The sequence below is a fragment of the Mustela putorius genome, unplaced genomic scaffold (genome assembly GCF_011764305.1).
Source record: "Mustela putorius furo isolate JIRA1106 unplaced genomic scaffold, ASM1176430v1.1 tig00000827_pilon_pilon_pilon, whole genome shotgun sequence".
NCBI lineage: Eukaryota > Metazoa > Chordata > Mammalia > Carnivora > Mustelidae > Mustela > Mustela putorius.
The window spans coordinates 2,736,502-2,757,490 of NW_025421489.1; the positions used below are offsets into that span (position 1 = coordinate 2,736,502).

At 47.3% G+C, this 20,989-nt stretch overlaps 1 protein-coding gene across 1 annotated transcript in view; it reads right to left on the reverse strand.

Annotated features, from left to right (window-relative positions):
• The window catches only part of KIAA1217 (KIAA1217 ortholog), a 290,673-nt gene that overhangs the window by 127,991 nt on the left and 141,693 nt on the right, over nucleotides 1-20,989 (reverse strand). Inside the window, 1 exon segment of the mRNA XM_004757614.3 lies at nucleotides 10,648-10,846. Within this exon segment, the coding sequence (XP_004757671.3) occupies nucleotides 10,648-10,846 (199 nt within the window).

The following is a 20,989-nucleotide window of genomic DNA, read 5'->3' on the forward strand; positions in this document are numbered from 1 at the left end:
GATACGCGGAGAAAGATCGGAGGGCAGGAGAGTGCTATCTTACTTGGCGGGGGCGGGGGGGTGCTCTCTGAAGAGTGCCATTTGAGCAGAGGTCTGAGCGGAGTGGGGAGCAGTCATGATGTGGGGGTGCTAGGACTGAGGAACTGGATCCAGGCAGAGAAAGTAGCATGGGCAGAGTCCCTAAGGAGAGAGGCTGGACCGCTGGGACTGCCAGGAGGCAACATGGCCGGCGTGTGTACAGTTTCCTGTGTGCACTCTGATTTATGCAGATTTTAAAGTCCTTACATGGCTACCATGTGTCTTTAGTTATACTGAAATTTCTTCAAATACAAGAACCAGATTTCATGTATTTTCTAAATAACTCACCATGGCACCTTTCACAGTGCCACAAACGGAATAGATTCTTAATAAATGCATAAATACATAAATGGAGGGGAAAAAAAAAAAAACCTGGGAAGTGAGCAAAACTCGTGGCGGAGGGAATAAAAGGAAAGATTTATTTCCATCATGTTTAGAGTTAATATTACCGGGAAGACATGGAGCCAGAGATGCTGAAAGCCAATTAACACCTTAGAAAAATTCTGACAATGAAAAGTTGGTGGGAACACCATTTTTAATGACATTCACCAAATTTTCAAGAACTCAAACTCAGGAGCTTTTCTTGATGGGATATAGTTAAATCAGTTGGATGTCAAACGACTTTCATTTCCTAAACTGGAGGATGGGGTTCGGGAGACGCCAAACAGAAAAGCAGTAACAGAAGTTGAATTGGTAATAAAGGTTTTTCAATTTTTCCTTACGATGCTGAGAAACCAAGTCAATGCACTGTGCAAAGGTTGAAGAGGCTAAAATAAAACAAAACTAAACTAAACAAGAAACCTAACAAACCTTATTGTACTGTCTTGAAGAAACACTTAAGGTCTGTGGTAACAGCCATAAGGCGGACCGTCCCCTCAAATGAAAAAAAAAGTAGGAACGAGAAGGGTGTCCTCAGCCCCTGTATGAGCTGCTAGGTGATCATCACAAAGTCCCACAGACTGAGGGCGGCGGCTTCACCACACAAGTTTATTTTCTCACAGTTCTGGAGGCTGAAGTCTGAGATCAAGGTCTTGCCAGAGCTGTTACCTTCTGAGACTTCTCTCCTTGATTCGCAGATGGCGCCTTCTCCCTGTGCCTTTGCAAGGTCTTCCTCTATGTCTGTGCACTTACCTCCTCTTCTTATACAGCGGGGGAAGGGAACGATTCGGCCAACAATACCCCCTGGGAAAACGGTTCAGACTAACGAGAAGCTAGAGGTCATCGTCATCGTAGTGGTGCCTCAGGGCTTGCTGGGCTGGCTGTCATTCTCCAAAGCAACTTCTGGATGGAGAGTGAGTCCTGGTGGTCCACACAGAACATCATCTCCAGACGTCAAGGCTATTTAGCTGCAATTCCCATATCCCAGAGCTAACTTGATAAATCTGGACGGGAATTCACTAGCTCCTTCACCCAAGGAGACATAGGTCTACCTCGTAGCTGTGCAGAACAGGTACCTTCCTATGTTCTTATGCTCTACCTGAAATAGAAGCTGCCAAAAATCTGCTTCCAGATGTCAGTGGGCAGCCCTCTGGAGGCCATTGAGAGAATGACAGCACCAAGCATGGAGGTCTACTTACTTGGGTCTATGACAGAAAGCTGGTTTGCATCTTAATATTATTTTCATATTTCATAGAGTATTCTTTAAAGGCTGGTGCAAAAAAATGTGTGGGAATTCTTATAGAATTAGAAGAATGTAAAGGGTTATATTTTAAAGACAGCTTTTAAAGAACAATGAACTTGGCAAGAAACCTTCAAGTGTGCCATGAATCTTGCATTTACCAAAAAACAGCAAGACAGAGTCATCAGACTTTTACATCGAGTTCATGGCAAAGGAAAACAAAAGAGACGGATTAACTGAATCTTTCCTCCCAAACGTCATTCAGGCAACGTCTCTGAACATCTCATCTCTTATTCCAACCAAACCATAGCAAAGCACATCAGAATACATCGTCTGAATCCAGATACACCCAAACACATTCCTGGAGAGAGTACGGAGTAACAGCTCATATTATTAGGACACATTAAAAATCTGGAATTTTGTCTCCATGGAGTGATGGGAGAGATTCCTTCTCTAAGTCTCGTTGGTCATTCAAGCCTTCAACAATGACGTGCCCCTCAAATTTTCCTTTCTGCCTGCAGTTACCCACCCTGACAAGATAATGAGTAGTCAGCCAGCCAATCACCTAAGAGCCAGGTCAACTATCAAGACTGTATCAGGGGCACCTGGGTGGCTCAGTGGCTCAAAGCCTCTGCCTTTGGCTCAGGTCATGGTCTCAGCGTCCTGGGACCAAGCCCTGCTGGAGGCCACGGCATGGTTGGAGTCAAGGATCAAACCAGGCCCTGACTTGTGTCTCCTTCAAAGTCTGGACACCTTGACAAGGTTAAGGACGGGAAAGTTGAGTAACACTGAGAAAAGGGTCTGTGCTATGTGTCGCGCGCGCTCGTGTACGTTGACTTCCCACACACTCCCCCTACAGAAGGGAACAATGTGGTCAGGGGTCATGAGTTCTTAGCTGGTCCTTGTTGTTTCTGTACCTCCCATAACCCACTCTCTGGTTAACTGTCTTGCTAATGGCTTTTGCTGAAAATACTGGCATCACGAGGTTTGCTTGTAGTTAATGTAAACTTGTTATAGAAACTTGTGATCATCTGACTAGGTAATGATGTATTTTACTCTTCCTATTCTGGTCTGCCTTATAAATGATTGTGAGATGTGGAATAAAATCGGCACAGTTGGACATCCTCCTCAGTGTCCCTCCTGCCCCCATCTCTTTGTCTCTTAATTTCTTTTCACCATCCTCTTAACCCTCACATTTTCCTGGTCTATTTGTCACGCTGGCCGCGGCAAAGCCCCACATCAGGCTCTCTGCTCAGCAGCGGGCCTGCTTCCCTCTTTCTCTCTGTCTACTTGTGATCTCTGTCAAATAAATAAATAAAATCTTTAAAAAAAAAAAAAAAAGACTGTATCAACTCTCTCTGTGTATTACACTAGATCACCAGAAACCTACAGAGTCCAAGAAAATGTGTCTTCTAACAACATGGCTTCATACTGGGTCCTGGGATTTTGAATTTTTATGTAAAGGTGTCGCTATATGAAAAATCTTCTCCTGGAACACCTGGGTGGCTCATTTGGTTAAGCCACTGCCTTCAGCTCAGGTCATGATCCCAGAGTCCTGGGATCGAGTCCCGCATCCGGCTCCTTGCTCAGTGGGAAGCCTGCTTCTCCTTCTCTCTCTGCCTGCGTTTGTTCTCTCTCTCTCTGACAAATAAATAAAATCTTAAAAAAAAATAATAGAAAAACAACTAAAAAATAGAAAAACAACAATTCGGGGGCACCTGGGTGGCTCAGTAGGTTCAGCCTCTGCCTTCGGCTCAGGTCATGATCCCAGGGTCCTGGGATCGAGCCCCACATCTGGCTCTCTGCTCAGCGAGGAGCCTGCTTTCCCCTCTCTCTCTCTGCTGGCCTCTCTGCCTACTTGTGATCTCTGCCTCTCAAATGAATAAATAAAAAATATTTTAAAAAAAAGAAAAAAGGAAAACAACAATTCGTAAAACAACTTATTAAATACAACTGTCTATTACATGATATGTTGTCAGTAACATTAAGATGCAGGAGTTCTCGGGCGATAACGCCTTAGACTCTTCCTTCTCGTGAGCTGGTATAAACCTCTTTTTCAATAATGGAATCGATTTGACTCATTACATTTCCCCTTTTATCTTCTTTTTTGTCTTGGCTGCAATTATGGCAATTATCCCCATCTTAATTTTTCTGGCACACATATTGTGCCCAACTGCTACTTGTGTTAATTCTTGTTTTAATGGTTCTTATATACTTTCATTGTCTCTGAATGAGCCAAATCAAATCTATTTTGGATGTAGAGAGGTATAAATAACAGATAAAGCTTGCCTTACTTTCTCCTGTTGCCTTATGAAACTTGACAAAGGCTTCTTTTTTGAATAAGATTATTTTTTACATTGGAAAAGAAAGCAAACACATCGTCTAGGTGTCTGGGTTAGGCTGGGGTATCACAGCTGAGACAGAAAGATTTCATACCCGCTTACTGGTAGCTTGAGCTCCTAAAATTGCTTTGGAAATTTAAGGTACCTTTCGAGGTATCAAACCGCATAGCTCTACCTGCAGTACTGAAATATTTTATGTTACCTTACAAGGAGGTGACCTGCAAAAATCCAGGTTTAGCATCACCCAACTGTACAGGGGGTAGGGAAACAGCAGATCCCGAGTCTTCCTCGGGATACCTCATTGTCACGATCTAACCAACCACAGACCCTATAGAGTCATGGTAGCGGTGGCCCAGGCTGGGGGCCGTGGGGGGGGGTAGGTGGTGGGGGGCACGGAACTCTGACCCTGAGAAGCAATCCCATCTTCTGTTCACCTCTGTTGATGTTTTTCTTGGTACCAAAGGTTTTTCAATTTTGGATTTTACCTGCATCCTGTCTGCAAAGTACCCTCAAGATATTGAGGAGATAAAGGCCCAGAGCTCCTCAGGTATCCTACTAAAATGCTCCTCAGCTATCTTACTACAAGGCTTTCTTTGAAATCTGAGAAATCTATTATAGGGTTTCAACCCAGCAGTTAGTAGCGAGAGATTCTGAAAGATATCTGATGAACTTAGCACAAGAGACACCTGGGTGGCTCAGTTGGTTAAGCATCTGACTTTGGCTCTAGCTCAGGTCATGATCTTGGGGTCCTGGTATCGAATCCCGTGTCGGGCTCCTTGCTCTGCGGGCCTCAGCTTCTCCCTCTGCCCCTCCCCCATGCTTACGTGTGCTCTCTCTCAAATAAATTTAAAAACTCTTTTTACAAGAATAAAATAAAGGGGCTCCTGGATGTCTCAGTCGATTAAGCATCTGCCTTTGGCTTAGGTCATGTGGGGAGGGGGCTGGGGGGGGTTCCCTGCTCAGCAGGGAGCCTGTTTCTCCCTCTCCCTGTCCCTCCCCCTGCTTGTGCTCTCTCTCTCTCTCTCTCTGTTAAATAAATAAATAAAAATTTTAAAATAAATAAATAAAATAAGCACAAACAAACCATGAATCTACACAGTGGTCTTTTACAGGAACATTCTTTCTCATGGGTGAAATGAGAGCCAAGAGGTTTTAAACTTGGATAAGTGCACTCCCTTCTTTCAGAAAACCTCATCTATGAAAACCCAAGCTTATAAAGGAAAATTTAGAGTGGTTACTTGCATCGCAAAACCATGCTTCACTATACCAGAGGATTTCTAGAATAGTCCTTTCAGTGGCTAATTCCCAGCCCCAAACCCATTTTTCCCCCTTAGCTTCAAGACTGATTGGTTTACAAAAAGCTACCTTTTGTGACCTTCATTACCTGGAGTGCAAACAAACTAAGAGGCAATCCTTCTGACTCACTCTAGCCAAATTAAGGTACTCAAGGACTTCTGTTGTATAAAGGAAATTTCTTCATCCTTCCTTCCTTTTTTCCCTCCCCCCAGGCCCCCCGGTCTATTTAACGCTTTTACTGTGCGTGTGTGAATTTAGCATAGCCCATTTTCAAATAAAATCCTATATAAAAGCAGCATTTTGTGAGAAAACTCCACAGAACGGTAAAGTTCTAAGAAACACAGTCGAAAACCGGATCTCCAGGTCCTTCTCCAGTTCACTGTCAAGTCTCTAGAAGTCACGGGTTTGCACCCACCAGTGTTTGTATTTTCTTGAAACACACAGAACAGGTGGAACTAACTACATTTTCAACAAATATAGGAAATCAGTTCCTCTGAATCAGGCAGGCTTCAGCTGCAGGGCCTGAACCGACTCGGGCTAATTTAAGCAAAAACGGATTTACTAAACAGCTTGCAGGATCATTGGGCTGACTTTTGACCACAGAACTGGGACACCAAAGAACCAGTTTGACAAGGAAGAAGCTTCCTGCCCAGCCGCCACCCTCTACCCCTCCCCCTTGCCCCCTCCCCCACCCATGACTCCAAAGCCTTGCTCTCATGAGCAGGAAGCTACTCCTAGGGTCAGAGACTCAGGCCCCATTTGTGCCCGCGCCCCCCTCCCCACCGCACCAGAAAAATGGGTGCCTTGCCCTTTGACTCTCAATGCTAGCTTCCGTGACTACACCCTGGGACAACGACAAATGACAAATCCAAAAGCCTCCGCAAATGCCTTGGTTCCTACTTTTGGAACCCAGAGTATTTGATATTCTAGAACGACTCTGCATTCCAGCCCCGGAAGTGAAGGAAGGCTCACTAGAAGGTCGTAGTGGGCAATGCCAGTCAGTCACCAGACCCACCCATGCCTGTCCACTTAGTTCCATGCTAGAGACAATACTCTTCTGGGGTCGCACCCTAAAAAGATCAGGAATGTGCCCCAAACCTCTTGACTTGCTACAAAACTCTCTTCTGTAAATTTCTGCTTTTATATGACATTTCAATCGCTCCTGGCACTTAGGAAAACACATTTCATAAATGTTGCACTTATCCTGTAGAGCAATGTTTCTTTCCATTTGTCTGAAATTTATTTCTCTTTTAATTATCCAAGGGCTAAGCCTTCATGCTCAAATCATCGAGTACCCAAATGTGAGTCTCAGCGTCTCGGCCCCAATCCTTCCTGGCTTTTCCACTTTGTAGATGGGGGGTGGTTTCCTCAATCCTTTGCTAGAACCTCCTCCTCAGTCTTGTGCACAGAAGGGGAGATCCTAGCAAGCATGAACTTTCGGCCCCTCCCCCCAAATCATTCTCAGAGAATGATCACCCTCACTGTTACCATTCTGGAATAAAAGAACAGACAGGGAGATGCTCCGTCATTCACAGGCACCGAGAAAATTCTCCCTCAATTAGTCTAAAATCCTCCCGAGCCATTTAAAATCATTCTCGTTTGTGGGGGCTGAGTCCTTCGGAGGCAATCTGTTACAGAAATGGCACCACCTCTGGCGGCCGGGCTGGTCTGGGAGGTCTCTTTCCCAAAGTGAAGTGTTGAGAATCCAGTCAACAAAGGCATCTGGCGGCAGCTAGGAGGAAGTTGCTACTGCTGTTCTTGTTTTCACAGGAGTTTTATTTTCAAATTCCTGAGGGCACACAGAAGGGCGGGAACATCTTGCGGCTACCCTTTCCCCAAAGCCAACTGTGGAGCAGCCAGATCCCAGCCCCTGCTCCTGGTCGGGTTCCAGACAGGCATTTCGAAGATGGCCATGATGAAAAGCAAACAACTCCATCATTAAGACCCAGACCTAATATCAGGGGGACATTTTTTTTTCCCCCCACGGAAATGATTTCTAAAACCAAACTCGACTGCAAAGCGGTTTTGACTTTATTTTGCAGACTTCCTCTCACTTTCTCTTTTCTGAAGCGAGAGGGAAAGAGAAGCAGTATCGGTTCCACCGAGAAAGATTTCTTCTGGGCTCTGGATGGGTCGCGTGGGCGGGGAAGCCACCATGGCAGGAGTGGACATACCGAGCGGCACATCGTTGGGACCTGGCTATGTGAGGAGTCAGAGACTCCGAGCGCATTTCTCTCTTTGCTTTTCTGCTTTGTAAATCTCCAAGAGTGGCTACCTTTGCCCTGGGCATAGGAAAGGACTTGTGGGTTTTGCTGTCATTTGGCCAAACCTGTGGTCCCAGAGTCCCCTCCGGCAGCTCACATCCTGCATGCAGAGACAGTGTAACACAGACACCAATGATGTCTAACTTCTCTGTGCTGAACAACGAACGCCTTGTGCCCCCCACCCCCACAGCCTTCTCTCTCCTCCATGTCTTCTGAAAGCCTCTGTGACATGCGACACGCACCATGCCCAGCCTTCCCGGGCTCCTCACACCCCCTAAATATGCTAAAGTAATAGAAAGGAGGAATTAGTCAGGTGGAAACGTGATTAAGCAGGCAGGTTTAACTCCAGGCACAGGCTGCCTGAAGTGAGAGCAGGTTTCCTCCCCACCGGGGAGCGGAGTGGATTCAGGATGCTGGGCGGTCCTGGCCCCACTGTCCCGGTGTCCAGGCCTCCTCCCGGTGCTGCCTGAGCTGGGGGAGTCCTCATCTCCCGAGGCTCCTCATGCCTGTGCAGAAGCTCAACCTCACTCCGGCCTCTGAGGCTGCAGACCCTACAGACGCCTGTGCTGCTCCTGGGGTGACACAGGGGACAGCCACTGGCATGAGGAAGAGAGGAGCCCCCAGTCAGGGGCAAAACCGAAAGGGCCTCTCAAAAGTGAGTCATTAAGCCAAACAGTATTTTCAGGTGAGATTTTTAAAACGCAGAATTAATGCCAAAAATCCATCATGAACAAACTATGAGAGTTTTAAATAAAAGGACAGGATCAACAGAGCTTCGGGGCAGATCTTAAAATTCTGCAGAGGACTGTAAAGTGACAGTATCCAGATCCCAAACGTTATGCGGGGCTTCCAAATGGCAGTGACAATGGGTCTGCCGGAGATCGCGGCTCAGTACCCCCATCTGTGGCCTCTGGGGCAGGCAGTCCCATAGCTGTGCTCCTCGGCCACCACCTGCTGGGGGACACCCACCGTTCCAGGTTCTGGGCTCTCTGGGGAGCCTGCCCTTCCCCAGGGCCCGCCTGTGCGTATTAAATAAACACACGCACGTTCAGGATTTTCCAGAACACAAAGCAGAGCAAGGCCCCTGGCAGGGAGACCGTGTTTAGACTCTCCCCGGCTCACACTTTCCTGTTTATTTCCCATCCCGGCTCAACTGAATTACGCCACAAGGCCAGGTGCGGCTAGGAGGACGTTCCCAAACTGGCCACAAAGAGGCGGTCAAGGGCAGCGCCAACCCCACTGGTCCCGCCCCAAGCCCCCTTTCTCCAACCTGGGATCCTCCGGCCTGGGGGCAAACTTCTCATTCCTCCACCCCCTCTCTGCTCACCGCCTTCCTTCCTTTCTACCCAAGAGTTGCAAAAATCACAGGCCAAAAAGTGCGTCGCGGAGCTAGAAGAATAAGCACCTCGGATACCCTTTTAAATCTGCAGTGACCCTGAGCGCCCCAGAACTTGCACACCTGGCTGTGCTCAGTAAAACTCGAGAGCTTTGCAGAAGCGCAGGCAGCCGCTTGGTGAGAAAACACCAGCCACTCTCAGCAATTTCGAGGCCAAGGCTGCCACCGGCGCCGGCAGCCTCTGTGCCCCAGGCTGCTTCCAGAACGCTGCCAGGATCTACCTGGGCTGCCCGCTGCGTCTGGCTGCAGGAGGAAACTCCTGCCCGGGAGGACAAAAGAACCATTATCTCAGGCTCGGCATTCCCCAGGTAACTCAGGTACGGAGGGAGGCACCTGGGCATTCATTCTTATCTTCATTTTATTTTGCAAAGCACAGGCTATCTTTCCAGGGACCCGAAGCTCCCTCATTTCCTGCAGAGCACAAAGGACACATTCCGCTCCAGGGCTGGCTCCTGCTCCGCAAGCTGAGTGGGGCAAAGAGAGCACAGAGCTCTGGAACCCAGATGCGACGCCCCAACCTGGGGCTGGTGTGGAAGCCTGTGTCCTCTTGACCCTGTCCTGGCCCAGGATGTTCCTCGGGTGTATCCCACCCCTGTGTGTCCCACTCCTTCAGTTGGGCAGGAGACGAAGAGAAACTGGAGGCCCGCTTCTGCCATCAAACTATGTGACCCCCCCAAAATAAAAACAAAAACAACCCCCCAAACCCAAAAAACAAGAAAGGAAAAGAAAAAGCAGATTCCTCTGCGGTTTTCTTCTCTCATTTGTAAAATGAGGACCCTGGATTATTAACCTAGAAGGATCTATATAAAACTTAATGTGAAACTGTCATACCGATAATACAAATAATAATAGTTTTGTTTTGTTTTTGTTTGTTTGTTTTTTGTTTTTTTTCCCTTTCCTTAAGGCCAGTGAAGAGAATGTTTGCAACCAGTCTTCTTGTCATCTGCAACCAAGGGAACAAAATCAAAATCAGCCTTCTTCCCCCAAAGCGTTCACTGCTCTTTTGCCCTTCAAGCAAGACATTTGCTTGGTTTCGCGTGGCGTCTTCGCACTGTCTTGTACAGGGGCCAGACCCCGAAGCGTTTTGTGGGTTGATCCTGTTCCTGTTCCCTCCTACCCCGTGATCCCATCAATCTACAAAAACAAGTACTGGTCTGGAACCTTGAAACAGCAGGTTGAGCTTATGAAATCAGCAGAGAGGTCTAAATCCTTATTGTCTGTACATTTTGTTAAAGGGCCCAAACATTTTTTTTAAAAAAAAAAAGCAAAGCGACTCAGAAACTGAATTTCCAACATTAAAAAAAAGCAAATGGTAAGTGGTGAAGACAGAACAACAGAATCCTTCTGCTTTCTTTAAAAGCTTGTTGAAAGGAAAAGCTGTAGCAAATTGCACACCAAGACCTCTGTCCTTCCGTGGGTGGTGGGAAGAGCCCTGTGTTTATGGTTTTCACTAACAGGCGTGCGGGCCCAGCCCGAAAGACAGTTTGGACTTATTGTTTCTTCAGCTCAATGTTTATTCAGTCAAGTTTCTCAGGACTTGTGTTCGCACAAACAAGATCTAATAAACATTTGGATGCTGGGCCATGGGTTCAGAAGTATAAAAAGACACATGCGCAGTTAAAACGGGCATCAAAAACTACCCTCTGAGCTTACCCAGAGATCTTTCTTTCGTCTGGTTGGTTGACCTCACCACTGGTAGGCTCGCTCGAGTTCGGCTGCCTCTGGAGAAGGGACTTGGAGCTTCTCCTTCAGACATGGCTTCCAAAGAATCACCAGACGTCTCTGATAAATGCTCGACCGGGTCGCCCAAATTGGGAGGTTGGGGACTATGAGACAGCTTGGGACTTCTTGTCTGCAAAAAGCATGTGAAAGAAAAGAGAAAAATAAATGACTCTGAATTACGCTGAAAATATTTTCAATGCCATCAAGTTCCACAGAGCTGGGCAAACAATATGGCAGGGGGAAAATCTGATAGAAGGACTGGACACAGGAAACCGAAGATCCAGTGGGCAAAGTATCAGTTGTGGAAGTTACTGGAAAAAAACCAACCAACCAACCAACCAACCCACCAACCCATGTTGTCCGGGAGTACTCCAATGAGATTCTTATCACTGAACATCTACAGTACAAATTCCAGCTTGAACAAGCAGATGCAGACAAGCCACATCACAGGAAAGAATGATGGCAAATCAATTCCTTTGGCCCCACACATTTTAATGGTGGTTATGACAACAGATGGGATTGTGCACATTTATGTATACTTAAATGGATAAGGACTCACACCACAGAAAACTGAACACAACTGGTCCTTCCAAGTCTTCCATCAAGACTGTTTCCAAAATCAGTAAAACTAAGATTGTGAAGGAGACATTTCTATCACAGTTGGATATCTTCATCTGAGCCAGAAATCCTGTAGGTCAGATGATGTCTAGCTTTCGTTATTACCTACCTCGCCAATCAGCAGGAAGCATCTAGAGTAACTTATGCACACATGGCACGTAACTGAATTCTTAAGTTATCTATGCTGTGACGGCAGGAAATTTCCTGTGTAAAATGCTCATGATCTATTCGTCAAGGACATTCCTTGAACACGGACCAGGGGTAGAACAGTGTGGGAGACGGAGAAGAACAGACAACAGGTTGCCTGATGTCAAAGCGTTTCAGAACTGATGGGTGCAATTACTCTAGGGCACAAAATAACACAGATCAGTGGGTAATGAAGTGTATGGTAGGAACCGTGAGGTACATCCACTGATCCTTCCAACAGACACGGACTGAGTACCACTATGATCCAGGCGTTGTGCTAGGTCCTGGGGCCAAAATCATGCAATAAGCAGCATAGCCTTGCCCTCCTGGTGTTCACAGTCTACTCAGGGGACCAACACAGAAGACAAAGTAAAGGTGCACTGAGACAGTGTTAACTCTGACTAGTGGGGGTGGGGTCCTTGAGTGCAGAAGTCGGGGATTAGGCCAAAGGAACCCATTATCTCAGCTCTCCCCTCTCACGATGCCCACCGGGACAGGCATTACCGGATCCTGGGCGCCTTCTGGAGGGCAGACTGATTGCAATGAATCAGGCAGGTGAGTTTTCTATTCCTAAGATGCCAAAGGCGCTGAGGGGTCGGTGCTGGGCTACAGGCAGTCCACAGCAGCCGGATTTTCCGTTTGTTTGCATTCCTTCATTTCCTTTAAGCCTTCCTAAGGAGGCCAGTGCATTTTGAAACTAAGCACCAATTAATTCTCAAGGCAGGAGCAGCTTCTCGGGTGTGCAACCTATGCCCGTGCTCCACTGTGGCTGTCTTGAATTTTATTTATTTATTTACTCATTCATTTATTTATTTTTGAGAGAGAGAGCAAGAGTACGAGGATTTGGAGGGGCATGTTCTGAGACAGGAAGGAGGGAGACAGAGAGACAGAGACAGAGAGAGAGAGAGAGAAGGGAGAATTTAAGCAGGCTCCCATGGAACCTGATGCAGGGCTCGATCTCATGACCCTGAGATGATGACCTGACCCGAAATCAAGATCTGGACGCTTCACCAACCAAGCCACCCAGGCGCCCCTGTCTCGAAATTCTTAATGATTTCTAGAACAAGGCACACTGAAAAATATGTAGCCTGATACAGTCAGGAACCCTACTAACGGCAGAATGATGAGCTTCTTTCCCCCCTCTCTTGCTAAACAAGGAGACCCGTTTTGGCAGGGGGATTATCGCATCACCTACACTGCTGCTCCTGGCTACGCCGCTCGGGGCCTTCCCACGGAGGAAAACCAGAAAAAGGTGGTCAGCGCACAGATCCGTGCACTCCCTGAAGTGTGAGCTGTCACGGAGAGCACCGACCTGAGTGTTTCAGAGCAAACGCTCAGCTCAGATTACCTGCCAGAGAGGACACCCATTAACAGTTAAATTGTCTCCTTGAGTTAATTTTTCTGCGCCAGCCCCCAAAAAAGTGGTTGATTCCCAGACTTATGTTCCATTAAGTCCGCTTCTGGAATAAAGACTGGGATCTGGCTTTGGCACTCAGCGAGCATATTCCTTGACTAGAAAAATCCTTCCATCCCCTGGCTAGCCCACGGAGATCTAGATAAAGTCACAGGGTCCTCAATGAAGAAGGTACCTGCATGTTATGCTCGGCAGAATATCCAGGGAAGATGTCTTCATTCTGATTTAAAAAAAAAAAAAAGAAAAAGACGACGCACTCAGTTTAGCAAAATAGTCAAGAGATAATATTACTTTAAGCAACAGGACCACGTTCCTGGCCTCTGCCGTTTTGGTCATCTCCGCAGCCCACGGCAGAGAGGAAACATTTGATGACTTGTCATTTTCCATTGCAAAAGGCAATAATCCTTGAAGAGAGTCAGAATCAAATTTCTGTTTCTCGTTCAGGGTCACCGTGGTGGTAATATGTATAAAAATAGAGTTGTAAGGGCTAATCTTTTTTTTTTTTTTTTAAACTTCCTGTACACAGCCACTTAGTTCCAAATATAAATTCCCCCTCTCTTTTTCTGTGTCATTCACCTTCCCCCTGCAAACTGTCATTGCGGATTCGCAGTCTCCTCACAGGGTCCCCTCCCCTGATGCCAGCTCTCGCTGCACAGACAACATATAGTGCAGAGGAGACAATGGAAATTGCTGATACTAATGAATGTCGGCTACCCTGGGATTTGCTGTTATGGCAAAAGGCAAAAGGCATTTGGAACAGGGACTCTGCGCTCAGCACCGCGCTAGGCTCCTGGGGTTAGAAGTGCTGCACGGGGTTCTTGAGCTCCTAAGGCACTGAAGGCATATTTTGGGGCCAAGGATAACATATTCATTAATAGCTGGACGAGAGGAGCTAAGAGGTGTGGCAGGGTGTCTGCAGAAGGGGTCTGGGGGCAGGGCTGCTGGCACTGGAGGGCGGATAGGGTGGGGGGCAGGGAGGGGGAGAACATGCGTGAACTGAGCCAAGTCACACACCCGTGTTCTCAGGTCTCTATGCCCTGGGGGTCACCCAGGAGGAGAAAGTGGGACATCTGCTGGCCTCTCAAGGGACATTTCTCCCCCGTCTCTCTCTCAGCTGAGCCCACAGATTCATGGTTCAAAGCAGCAGAGTACCGAGCGAGCGGTCTCTTTCTAGAAGGCGACCTCGGGGCAGGCTTTTGCCTCCTGCTACCCTCTTCAGTAATACCAAATATGTGAAAAAGCGTTACTTTTATCTCACTTGACGCTCAGCCATCTTTGAAAGAGTTCCGCCCCCAAATGATGTCCTCCTCCCCTGTGGCATTCATTCCTCCCTGCCCACTTGGATAAGCTCCGGAAGACCCATGTCCTATATGACGGAGGTGGGGGGGAGGGGGCATACAGGGCAGCTACCTGGGGACACTCCTGCTTTTGCACCTGTCGTCCTAGGGTCATTCTCCGGAGAAACCCCCTTTCACTCTCAAGCATATATTGGTTTGCGCAGGTAAGTGCTGTCACCCACGTCCAGCTCAGTCACAGCTGACTGGACCAAGCAGTAGCCACACCTGATCTTGACCAGACCCGTTATAGTCTCTCCCCAAGAAATGGAGACCTGGGACAGAGAAGCGATTTCATGTGAGGTCATAGGAAGTCGTGGCTGATAGGGACAGGGAACAGGAAACAGAGAATACAGAGGAAGAGGTAGATCTGTTCAGGAAAACAGAGATCAGAGATCCCCATGACCCAAAGGGTGGAGAGCAGCTATCTGGGCCACTGGGCACCCCGGGTCCTGATTTCAGCATGCTGGGGGCGGGGGGGGCTTTCCCATTAATTCCTTCCAATTAATTCCATTTTTGTTCTTAAACTGGTTTGAGATGACTTTGTGCCTTGTAAGCAAGCTATCACGGAAATAGACCAATTCTAACAGCTCCCAGCCTTGGGCAGTTAAGACATAGCCACATTTAAAATATTAGCATGATAATACATGCATTTCACAGATGAAACTCTCTTTAAAAAATTATGAGGGAGGTTATGCTGTAGGGTTACTACGATGGTTTTTCACGAAGTTGAGGGCACCCAAATATGTCCTCTCTACTGAAATTTTTACTGTGTATGGTATGATTATGTAGGAAAGGAGATTATTTTAATTAACAAAAGAGGGGGAGCAGGATACTCACATAATCTCAGGTTTGGCCTAATAAAAAAGTATTTACATTGGGAGCTATTCTCATTTTGGCTCAGGCGAAGCCTTTTCTCCGTCAGGCACAGTCTGTGGCATTTGGAGCCTTTGCCCCAAGCTGCTGGAGCGGAGAGCTGACCCTCACGGGGAAGAAATGTGGAGCCGTGAATGGTGGAAATTCTACATGAGCCACAGGAACGGGACTCAAGGGTTTGGAAGGCTGGATTTCCCTTCTGTGCTTCATGGGGACCCAGGAAACCAATCCATCTCCCTCTGCTTCCATTGCAACTTTCTAGATGTTTTCCCCAAATCTCCAGGCGACCTCCAAACCTTCAAATCCAAACAGGAATTCCTTTGGGGTCCTGCACCGCAAGGAATGGTTTGTGTAAACCAAACCATCTGAACTCCCCTCACCCTCTCTAGTCGTCCCTTCTTCCAAGAGGGCTTTCTATCTCCAAGAGATGCTGGGGTAACAGGCCTCATGCACGTCTCCCCTTGGCTCCATCTGCACCAAGGGCAGACTGGTCCTCCAGGAAGGTTCTCTTCCTAGTGGAGAGATGAGGGGAGAGTGAGCCAGAAGGAATGAACCGATGCCTGCCACACCGTGACTGACCTAAGGGCTTCTCATTTACACCTCACCGCCACTCATGACCCTGGTCACCACCGAGAACACAAACCGTTTAAGCAACCTGCCCGAAATTCTAACGAGTGAAGGGACCAGGACCAAGTCTGGAGGATTCCAGAGCTGACAGTCAGTGCTAAAGACATTTAACAGGGAGTCTGGAGATGCTGGCTCTAGTTAAGCTTCTACCGAAAGGTGGGAAACTCAGAGTCTCCCCGAGTCCTAGTTTCTCGTCTGTAAGACCAGAGAGGTCGAACTAGCTGGTCGTTTAGTAAAGTGGTAAAGTCACTGAACTGGGCGTCTAAGGACAAAGGATTAAGATTTCATAACTTCCACATACACACCACACAAAGGAAGAAAAAAACCACATCACCCAGAAGAATTTCGTTTATTATTTCTTTCAAATTATTTACCCTACTGCACTTGCTGGACAGAAATACGCAGCTTCGCTATAGCACGAGGATTGAGGTTTCTACACTTAACATCCTCAAGCGCATGCAACACAGTTGGCCAGCATTAATTTTTTAGAAGACTGCCATACTTGCATTTTATCATCATGAACAAATATTTGCTGAAATGTTCACCACAAGCATTATGCTGTGCTAGGAGATCAAATTTACTCTCATTCTTCACAATGTTGCTTTATTTGGAGATCAAAGCCAAAGGGAAAAGGAAGTTTAAGCTACAGGTACTCGTGGTGGGTTTCCACTCCCATTTTTCAGACCCCTTAAAGTCAAAATTGAAATGCTGAGGTCCAAAAAAAACGAAGCCTGCAAACATAGCTCTACGTAATGTGTTAGTCGTCAGGAACCGTGAAGTGTCTGGTTACTTGGGCTAGACACTTCACTTCAAATTCCGTTATCTTTTGAAAACAAAACTCAACATTGCCTTACTGAAGTTTTGCATCATTCTAATTAATGCTCAATTTCCACAGAGAATTCGGAGATAGGACGTTTCTCACATGCAAATGTACTTGGGGTGACTCATTATCCTAATACAGTTGACTTTTTTTTTTCTTAAAGATTTTAATTTACTTATTTGTGTGTGTGAGAGCGACAGAGGACACAAGCAGGGGGAGCAGCAGGGAGAGGAAGAACCAGGCTCTCCGGGCTGAGCAAGGAGCCTGATGCGGGGCTCGATCCCAGGACCCCGGGATCATGACCTGAGCCAAAGGCAGACCCACTTACACCGGGAGTTCTTTGATAAATATAGTACAGGGCTGTAAGTGTATTTTCTTGTCCTTCTGATTTCCTTAATAACATTTTCTTTTCTCCAGCTTTCTGTATCTTAAGAATAAAGTATGTAACACATGTAACACACAGAATATGTGTTAGTCAACTGCTTATGTTATCGGCAAGGCTTCCAGTCAATAGTGGGCTCTCAGTGGTTAGGTTCTGGGGGAGTCAAAGTTACACATGCATTTGCGGCTGTGAGGGGGGTCGGCGCCCCCAACGCCTGCGTTGTTCAAGGATTAACCGTACTCGTTAACTGACACGGTTAGTTTAATCACGACATTCAGACATTTTGGTCCCATTTCTTGTACTCAGGAAGCTTTCGACTCAAACTGAGTTCAAATTCTGCCTTCAACTGAAGAGAACTTTCTAGTCCTTCGGTACTCTTGTGAAAGACTCAAGGAGCAAAATATTAGAAGTTACCAGCCAGGGATCATCCCCAACTTCTGTTTACTCCACCATCCGGCCTCCACAGTGGCCTCAGGAGAATTAAGAATCGTCGCTAAGTAAGGCTGAAGTGTCTCCTTTGCTGAGAGCCCTTTCTAGAAACCACAGTGCGGTCCCCTGCCTCCATTCTTTGCCTCCTCTTGTTTCCAAGTTGTTTTCTTTTCTTTCATTTAAGTAATATCTGTGTCCAACGTGGGATTTGAACCCACGACCCTGAAATTAAGAGTCGCAGACTGCACTGACTGAGCGGGCCAGGCGTCCCTCCTTGTTTCCAAAGTCTAAGGCCTCTGCGGGGTTTGGGCCTGGCGATGGGAGAATGACAAGAGCTCTCCTGGGCGTATCTGACTTCCTCCTGCCCACGTCCTCACTCTCCTGCCCACCTGTCACTCTCCGCTGAGCCCAGGGCCCACAGCCAGGTGCGTTTCAGCAGCAGCAGGCCCTGGGCTCTGCAAAGCTCCTTGGTTCCTTCCCATCACTTCTGTGGCCAGAGAAGCAAAACCCAAGCCGCTCTCTCCTCAGGGTCCATTTTGTGCTGATGGCCAGCCGGGGGAATAGACAGAGGACAGCCACGATTCTAGAACAGGCCAGGTGGATGTGAGCACTAGTACACAAACATGAGAACGAAATGCTTGGTTTAATAACAATGGTATTAAAGACTTAGATGAGGAGTCAGTTTCTATTTTTAATAAAAATCTTGAGTGCAAGCAGTGCACGGTCCTGATGTGAGTACAAAGACACACAATGGACTGCTGAGTGCGTATCTGTGTCCCAGGCAAAAGTGTGCAGACACACACCAGTGTTGCTTCTAATCAAGAACTCCTGGGCCTTACAACTGGAAAGACAGATCTGCCCAAACCCCACTTTAAGGCCGACTTCCAACTGTGCATACCTGAGATTCTCAGAAGTTTCCCCATGTCTTAAGTTTAGCTCTGAAAAATCAGCTTGGACATCGGGGGGGGGGGGGGGGGGGGGAGGGAGGGAAGCATTTTCTCCCGGATTTATTTTGATGAGTTCCCCTTGATAAACTCAGTTTATACCCTGTTTCTTCAAGGGTAGGATTTCAGCCCCTTCCTCCCTCTTTCCACCAAAAGAGTACCCAGACATTCTTCATGATTTTCACCTGTGAAAACAGAAAACTGTTTGGTCTGGAGGAAAATCAGACGATTCAGCAGTGGAGCAAAGTACAACTGTGTTTTTTGTTTCCACATTTTCCTTCCCTGGGTGTGTTACTTCATTATCAGATCAGAAAGATGAAAAGGCTGCGAAGCCAAGTAGTCACTGCCCGCTGCCTCCCCAGCTAGATCCGGCCACAGGCATGTCACTGCGCCCTGTGAGCCGCGCGGAACCCCTGTGAGCCGCGCGGAACCCCTGCGAGCCGCGCGGAACCCCTCCGCGAGCCGCGCGGAACCCCTCCGCTAACTCCCTCTCACCTCGCAAAGCACCTTCTCCAGATCCCAAGAAACAAATGACGAAGGCATCTGGTGCAGAAAGGATGCCTCCTCGTTATGTAAAGAAGCACCCCACTACATAGATACTCGCTTTCAAGCTGTTTCTGTGGTGGATGACTCTTTTGAGATATTAATTTATCATGTCCTCATCGTTGTCAGCAACAAAAATAAATATGGAACATCTACTCCTAACCCCTATTCCCTGAAACAATTGCCAAGCCTCTGTTCTCAGGTCAACCCGGGGGAGGTCTGTTAACAGTGTCTTCATGCTACAGAGGCCACCAGGTCCTAGATTAAGTTTAGGAGGTAAGGATATGTGGAAAATAAATATGGGAGGGTCCTCCCGCCCTGCAGAGCAGAGGAAGATTGCTAACTGGGCAGGAAAAAGGGGGTGAATGATTTGGAGGGCCAGCTAGGGGATGATAGTTTGTTTGTTTGTTTGTTTTTAAGATTTTTATTTATTTGACAGATAGAGATCACAAGTATGCAGAGAGGCAGGCCGAGAGAGATGAGGAAGCAGGCTCCCTGCTGAGCAGAGAGCTCGATCCCAGGACCCCAAAAATCATGACCTGAGCTGAAGGCAGAGGCTTAACCCACTGAGCCACCCAGGCACCCTAGAGGATGCTAGTTTTGCCATCAGTGGTGGTGGTCATGGCCGTGGTATTCCTCAAATCATGGAGACCTGGATTTCGGTTACAAGGAGTGGCCCCACCAGGCAGGATAGATGTGTGGCACGCTAGAGCGGCTGAAACCAGTGCCCAAGCTTAGGACGCTTGCCAGACACCCCCATGAGCCCACCGCACACGGACTGCTGGAAGGCCATTAAACCGTGTCCCCGGAGACTCAGAAACCTTACCCAGTTTTATGGGACTAAATGCTGTCCTTAGGATTTATGACCCCAAAGTGACAAGAATCAATTTCTCAATAATTGCTGAAGCCAAGCCAGATTAATCTGATTTGCAAAAATTAGAGAGGTGATACTTCCTGCACTAGTGGGTCGGGGAGCAAATCTGTAGAGATGACATCTGAAATACAGAATAAATAAGCCTAGAGTCACACAAAGGTGCGCTAACAAATTACCATGGAACCAGACCATGGAGTATCACGCCGTCATAATCTGGGCTTTTTAAAGGATATTTATTTATTTATTTATTTATTTATTTTACATATAACTTGAGAAATGGAAGCAATACACTCAGATATCAGCACCGGATTTCTTTATATGGTAGTATCCTGAGTAACATAATTTCCTCTTTCTTTCTCCAAAATGAGAATGGCCCGCTTTTGCAGATCAATGACTGAATAAGCGTAGTTTTAAAGAGCTGATCAGAGGCAGGGAAGACTAGCTCACAAAACATTTAGAATCCGGAAAGATGCTTGTCTATGGTGACCCGAAGATTCTGCAGCTCATTCCTGTCCTCGCAAGCATATTCCTTCTGTATAATGAGATGCCAGGTAGAAGGACTCATCCTTCTAGATGGCCTCGGAAAGAAGAACAGGAACTCATGGGGCGGGGGCAGGGGAGACAGGGCAGGGGTATGAAGATGCATTTTCATTTTCATGCCATGCCAAACTGTGCAGGAATCCAGAACTGCGTGGACTTCCACTTCCAAAAAAGATTACAGCTAAGGAAGAAGAGCCAAAGCCATCCATTACATTCTGGACATGCAGATAATGGGCTTTACCTTTTAAGGAGACAAGATTCTCACATCTGTAGCTCTTCCCCTCCCCCCCCCCCGCCCCCATATCTGTCATTCTGACACCATTACCATAACTTAACTTTAAAGCTCTGATTAAAATGTGACTCCAGGTAAATCTGAAGTTTTAGCCATACTTTACAGTCTCTTGGATATTTTCTACATTTCAGCCCCTTCACGGTATGGAGATGATCCGTTTCTCATTTTTTTCCTTTAAGTCATTTGTGCCTAGAGGAGCAGCTAAAACCAGTTACCTTCCAGATGGGCCGTGAGCCCCTTGCCAGGTCAGCGCAGGTAGGTGGGGGGGCGGGGCAGCCTTTTCCACTTGCCGGATTGGAGGCCGACCGGCCACCTGCCCTCCAGGTGTCCTACCTGGAGTATGACCCAGACTCACTTTCTGAAGCAACGCCTTGAACTGGCTCTTCTCCCTCCA